General features: G+C 48.9%; 1 protein-coding gene across 3 annotated transcripts in view; it reads right to left on the minus strand.

The window, feature by feature from the left end:
- Positions 1-6,284, minus strand: part of ALAS1 (5'-aminolevulinate synthase 1) — an 18,338-nt gene extending 12,054 nt beyond the window's left edge. The window contains exons 1-4 of one of the 3 annotated variants that reach the window (XM_018565444.1): positions 6,060-6,284; positions 4,334-4,531; positions 1,921-2,067; positions 788-1,010 (exon numbers count right to left, since the gene is read on the minus strand). In XM_018565444.1, the coding sequence (XP_018420946.1) occupies positions 788-1,010; positions 1,921-2,067; positions 4,334-4,531; positions 6,060-6,255 (764 nt within the window). In that variant the 5' untranslated portion in view covers positions 6,256-6,284. Of the gene's footprint in view, positions 1-787; positions 1,011-1,920; positions 2,068-4,300; positions 4,532-6,018 lie in introns of all 3 variants that reach the window. The other 2 variants (XM_018565446.1, XM_018565445.1) reach the window with 2 other exon arrangements.
- Between the last annotated feature and the right edge of the window lie 414 nt (positions 6,285-6,698).

The raw sequence follows: 6,698 nt of genomic DNA on the forward strand, positions 1-6,698 counted from the left end.
CTAAATTGAGAAGCGATTCCACCTCTGAGCAAGTGTTGTGACGCAGAATTTAGTTTTCACAGTATAATCAGCTTCCTGATGTTATGTTTTACAAGCCGGGCCTATTCCAGACAAACCAGTTACGTGATTTTGCATAAAACTAATTACAGGATAAGTGCACTTTACACAAAAGTACATTCCTCCTAGACTTCTACAGGACAATAGCCCCATGGAAGCCTTAGGGCAGGGGTAGGCAAACTCCGGCCCTTGAATCCCCTCATGCATCTGTCTCTGGGAGTCATGCCTGTGAAAATCTGGCAATGCCTCATGGGATTTGTAGTTCCACAACAGCTAGAGGGCCGGAGTTTGCCCACTCATGACCTAAGATGGTGGCGGCTGTGGAGGAGGAGGAGGATGGTGGAGCAGGAGGAGGAGCATGGTGGCGGTGGTGGAGGAGGAGGAGGATGGCGGCGGCAGTGGAGGAGGAGGAGGATGGCGGCGGCAGTGGAGGAGGAGGAGGATGGCGGCGGCAGTGGAGGAGGAGGAGGATGGCGGCGGCAGTGGAGGAGGAGGAGGATGGCGGCGGCAGTGGAGGAGGAGGAGGATGGCGGCGGCAGTGGAGGAGGAGGAGGATGGCGGCGGCAGTGGAGGAGGAGGAGGATGGCGGCGGCAGTGGAGGAGGAGGAGGATGGTGGCGGAGGGAGGAGGGGGTGTCATACATAGAGGGAGCTCGCATTTTTATGTATGGTCCACTTTAAGACACCATGACTCCTATTCACACATAAAGACAGAAGGAAAGGACACTCACATGACGGCGCTCACCACCTTCGGGTGGCGGCTCATCCCCAGGTAGTCATTGCTGCACCAGACCGACACCGTCTTCTTGCTCGTCAGGGTCTCCGAATAGTCGTCCGCCATGGGGAAGACCTGGGCGCGCCGGTTGACCGTCTTGAAGACGCGGTAGGTGTGGTCGTTCTTCTTCTCTTCGATTTTTTTCTCGAAGAACTTGTCGTAGTGGAAGGTGCGCACGGCTTCAAAACCAACAAACAGATATAACGTTACCACAATGCACGCAGAGCCGATTAAACAAACGATTGCCCAACTGTCCCGGGGGAAAGGTATCAGCGCTAAAAAGGGACATTCGATCCTGTAATCGCTGTGTACACAATGACCCACATAGCACACACGGCTATCACATGTCTGTGTTTGTACGCTGGCTCTGATCCCACATTCTTCAGGATTTAGGATTAATTTCCACCTTTGCAGCCAAATATGAGAAAACACCCTTTATGGGGGCCATTTATGATCAATTTAAAGGGCCCTTCGCCCTAAGGACACCCGTGAATGTTCGTTTTGGGCGAATAATGGCAAAAGGGAATATATTTTGTTCCCAGTTCGAATGCAGTGTGTTGTAATAATACATGACGGCCACTAGATGGAGCTGAGGAATATAGAAAATAAGTATTTATACCCTTTGCTCCTCCGCTCCATCTAGTGGCCGTCATGTATTATTACAACACACTGCATTCGAACTGGGAACCAAATATATTCCCTTTTGCCATTATTCGCCCAAAAAGAAACTTTTTTTCTTTGACTGGAATAGGAAATGGATATGAGTTTATTCTTTTTTTAAATGTCTGGTGACCCAACTGGGCGATAACTAAGGTCTTAACTATAACCCGCCACCATCTGGGGCAATTGTCACCAGGGCAGGAAGACAAGGACAGCAAAAACACTCCCCCACTCTACTCAAAACCTGTTTTTGCCAGTGTCCCCTTTGGAGAGAATTCCCTTCACTTCCTGAACTGATGGTAACTGAGGGGAGACCTCACCCAATGGACACAGACTGCCATAAAAACCTCTACCCATCCCCCGCTCCACCAAAAACAAGGCTTGGTCTAAGACGAGGTTTACAATGACCAGGAAGGTAAATCCACTTACATTTCGGCATGTTGTCCTGGAGGAGATGGGACACCAGCTCGGGTTTCTGCTGCAGAACGCTCTCTTGAAATTTTTGCAGCACTCCGATCTTTTTTGGCGGGGTCTCACTTTTAGCTGCGGGCTCCATTGCCGGCGAGCCGCCGACATCTGAAATGCAAAGTATGAAAAAATTCCGTCACGCCAGATACTTCCACATATGGGACTTTACTTCATAAAAGGCGATGGTGGCGACTCACAGGGCGACCAATATGAACTCGTACTTGTCTCCCCTCCCCCAGGGATCAGTCCGCTGCGGGCAGGAGGAAGCATTTCCTCAGTCTCCCCTCCCCAATGATCAGACTGCAACATTGCAGCAAGTCAAAATTGAGGGGCTACAGCAGGGGTGTCCTGAGGCCGGGTGTCATCCCACCGCGTCAGCATCGCGTGTGCGCGTGACGTCATCGCGCATACGCGACCATCTGATTGATGCCGGCCGGTGGCCATCTTGGTGATGGACGCCGGCAGAGAGAGGAGGGGACGTTCACCCGGCGGGATGGGGACCCGGCGGCATACCTCTCCTCTGTCCTGACACTGTCGGGCGTTCGGTCCAAGACCGAGTGCCCGACATTTTAGAAAGGGGTGACACCAAAATGACTGTCAGTCATTTTGGTGTCACCCCTGCACTGGTGACACCCGGGTGGAGCCGTACCACCCCTTGTGATGCCACTGGGCTACAGCATGGTGCTAATTTGTGTCAGGCATTTGTGAACACAGCCAAGAACTGCACAGACGTCAGGATTTACATGATTGTGACATCTCCGAGCCGCCATTCAGCAATACTATATCCAATGCTGGGTCCACTTTAAGATTGGAGCTTTCTCAATAAGATTTGGTGACAATTAAGCCTATTAGCATACCAAACATTCCAAAACAGGTATATTAGGGAAAAGCAATAAGGGCAAATCTAAAAGGTCTTCAATACATACCCCTCCCCCCCTTCCCACATCCTTTTACAAAGAGGTGGTTTTACCCCCCCGGGGGCAAACTTAAGCTGGATTTTGCCCTCCACTGGACAAGTTTGCTTGTGAGATTGTCTTCTAACCTCATCAGCTACGGAGGGCCGTTGCTACTGAAGTTACACATAATATTATTACCCCAGATTTGGTTTCCTCCTGCGCAATACAAGAGAAGAGAATCGTACGCAACATGAATGTCCCAACTGGCCAAATAATAAGAACTTCCTCATGTCAAAAACCCCCGAACTATGAAATCCTGGCCGCTCCTCTGCTACACCGAAGGTCTAAATTCCTTCATGACAAATCGGCTCACAAGGAAGGCCGAGATCTCTACATGTGACTCCGGGAAAAACCCGACAAACATTAAAAAGAATAAAAATGTAAACAATGACTCAGGACACACAAATCATAAAACTTAAACATTGGGACGGTAAACCAAACACAGGAGGCAACAAATGTATGACATGAGAGAGACGATGAAGTATGAAGAGCGTGCACACAGCTCCTCCATCAATGTCCACAGCAGAATTTATGTTGTATGTAAACTTCTAACATGAGACACTAAAGAAATACGTTGTATCAAAAAAATGCAACAAATCTAAAATGATTAACCAGCTGTGGACACTAAACACCCTACATGTTCCAAAACCAATCACTGATGTATGCATGGGGTGTGTAGTATGCCCTGTCCCTCCTGACATCTCATGTGCCAGCAATTCCTGCCCGTCACACCATCATCCAGGAGATACTGTGTACATAAAACAGATGTAGAAGCTGCTAATGTGAAGGGGGGGGGGGGGGGGGGGGGCAGAGATAGAGATACAAAGTAACATTGTATATAAACATTGATTAGAGGGGAGATAGAGATACAAAGTAACATTGTTTATATACATTGATCAGAGGGAGAGATACAAAGTAACATTGTTTATAAACATTGATCAGAGGGAGATAGAGAGTTACAAAGTAACATTGTTTATAAACATTGATCAGAGGGAGATAGAGATACAAACATTCTTCTCAAACGAACACTTAAAAAGGTGCTTTTTTTTTATTGCGTTACATTTTGCGCATTGATTGCATTAAAAAAACAAAAACAATATCACTAAAAGAAAGCCTCGTATGTCCAAATAAAAAAAATGATACGTGTATTATTTGTAGGCAGAGTTATTGTTGACTAAACAGGCCCATAGCAGAAGACCTCTCATAGCCCGCTTTCAGGCAACATTTGTTTTTCAATCACGTGGGGAAGATTAGACTCTCGGGTCAGGTTTTAAATTCTGCGTCCTTATTGGGGAAAATCTCCTTCACTTCCTGTTCTGACATCATACAGGAGCGAGAGCAATACAAAGTCTACAGTGGTTCTACCCTCCCCCGCCATATTTTACAATAAGAAATCATCAGATTCAGAGGGCACTCACCCTTCCTCAGGCTCTGCATTTCATGCACGTCCTCCTGTAACGCAAGACTGGCCTTGCGGAACACGCTGCTGTTCTCCTGGGTCAGCTGAGCCGCCAGAAAGGGACATTTAGAGGCGTTCTGACCGCTGGCAACCCCGGCATGGTCCGCCGGCAGCTGAGGGGCCGCAGACCCCTGTGGAGCTTTGATGTTCTGCACACCTGAAGATGACAGACAGGAAAAGAAGAAGTCAGCGAGGCAGCAAAGACAGGATGGAAAACGCTGCTTTATACCAAGAACATATAATAAAAGGAAATACAAATCTGAGCAATCATTGTTCATCTTCCAGCTTCTCATTTATAAAAACTGAATTCATCCAACGCGGATATAATAATGTATATGGCGGAGCGCCGCGCTTTTTTAGTATATATGAAGAAACGTTATATTGCATCTATGCCGATTTAAACTGAAACTTCCGTTGGGGTTTAATGTAGGGCTGCAACAACTAATCGACTAAAATCGATTATTGAAAAAGTTGTCAACTTTTTCAATCATCGATGAATCGGCTTCCGATTAGTTGGCCCCATTCACGGCTCCACACACACTGCGCGCCGCACCTCCTCCCCACCTCGCGCTTGTCGCTGCCAGACCCGCCCGCATCCACGCTCCACACGCCGCACCTCCTCCCCGTCCCTCACAAATCGGCACAGGGACGCGGGGGAGAAGAAGGAAGGAGGAGCAGGTGCAGGGGGATGACAGCTGCCGATAGACAGGCCCGATCCCAGAAGCAAGTTGCTGGAAGGCTGCTGAGGTAAGCCTGCACTTTCCCACACATGGTGCTCTATAATGTATTGCTGGGATTTGTAGTCCTTTATAGCCGATGCCATTCTGCATTGATTGCTGTATAATTTTACACTTTCCATTTCACATTATTGCACACCACAGTTTTTTTTACTTCCACCGCTCCGAAGTTGGCTCCTGTGATGGACTGCAATCTCAATACAAACTAGCAGTTCATCACTGGAGCCATTTTTTTTTTAAATCCTGATTAACCGATTAATCGATCTCAATAATCGGCTTAACTAATCGATTTGTGAAAATAATCGTCAGCTGCAGCTCTAGTAAGTGCGTCCAGATAACACGCGAGTCACCGGAGTGCGTGCAGATTACACGGGAGTCACCGGAGTGCGTTGGGAGGACGGCCTTGGGGGCAGAGAAGGGTTCATGGTCATGTGATGACAGAGGGCGTATCAGGTGCCTGGGTGTGATCTCACCTCTCCTCCAGTCACACAGGTAATATGAGTAGACCCACACCAGAATTATGGCTGCCAGTACCAGTGACACGCCACCATATGTAATTGCTGCAGAGCTGCTGTGAGACTTTTCTATCGTCATCAACAAGTCCCAATTCATGGAGTTGTATAATGATCCGGGAGGAGTCATATGCCTCCGAGCCATGTAAAGGAAAAAGGAACCAATCAGGAGAGACGATAGAAGAACCTCAACCGCTGACTTGTGTTACACTCTTCATCAATGTCACCCTGACCCCGGGATCACTATATAGCGAGCCGCCAACAGGGAACAAGCATGCAGCCATTGAAGTATGAAAAGGTCTCAACTTCCCTCCTGGCCGGGAGATCGATGAGACGCCCCCCTTTCCCCGCAGTGCTCAGTAGTGGAATTATTTTATAATCTGGGATAAAGTGACAATAAATTTCCCTCTTTTTATTTCCTGGGCGCACGGCTCACCTTGCTCTCCGGGTGACGTCTCCCTGGTCTCCTGGTGGCACACGGCGGAGGTGCTGAGCCTGGCGCTGGCCAGGGTCCGGGGGCCCATCATGACCGGGCAGTTCTGGGCGTAGGTGATCAGGGACTTGCCGGCTTTCTGCAGGAAGGTCTGGGAGACCCGGGAAAGGAAAGGGCAACGACGGACGATCGCCTCCATTTTGATTGCTGGGTCTGAAAAGAAGAAATGAAATAAGAAATGACACACCGAGACGAATGTCGCCCAGATCTACAATGGAATGATGAACTACAAATCCCAGCAACCCCCCAAAGCCTCAATAAGAGGGTTCCAACTCCAGGCTCTATTGGTGAACTACAAGTCCCAGCATCCCCCTGCTAGCTTCTATAGGAAAAATTATGGTCCCAACATCTGCCCTCCCAGTCCCTATTGGTGAACCACAAGTCCCAGCACCCCCTCTCCTCTACAGGTGAATCCCCCACTCCCAGGCTCTATTGGTGAACTAGAGGTCCCAGCTTTCCTCTCTACGCACCAACTACAAGTCCCAGTCCTCCCTGTGAGCCCCCACGTCAGCCTCTCCCCCGCTCTCCGGTCTCCCGTACTCACACTCGGTCTGCTTCGCTCTATTCGCGTTATACAATGTC

Source organism: Nanorana parkeri, unplaced genomic scaffold (assembly GCF_000935625.1).
Source record: "Nanorana parkeri isolate BGI_ZX_2015 unplaced genomic scaffold, ASM93562v1 scaffold847, whole genome shotgun sequence".
In the NCBI taxonomy this organism is placed as follows: domain Eukaryota; kingdom Metazoa; phylum Chordata; class Amphibia; order Anura; family Dicroglossidae; genus Nanorana; species Nanorana parkeri.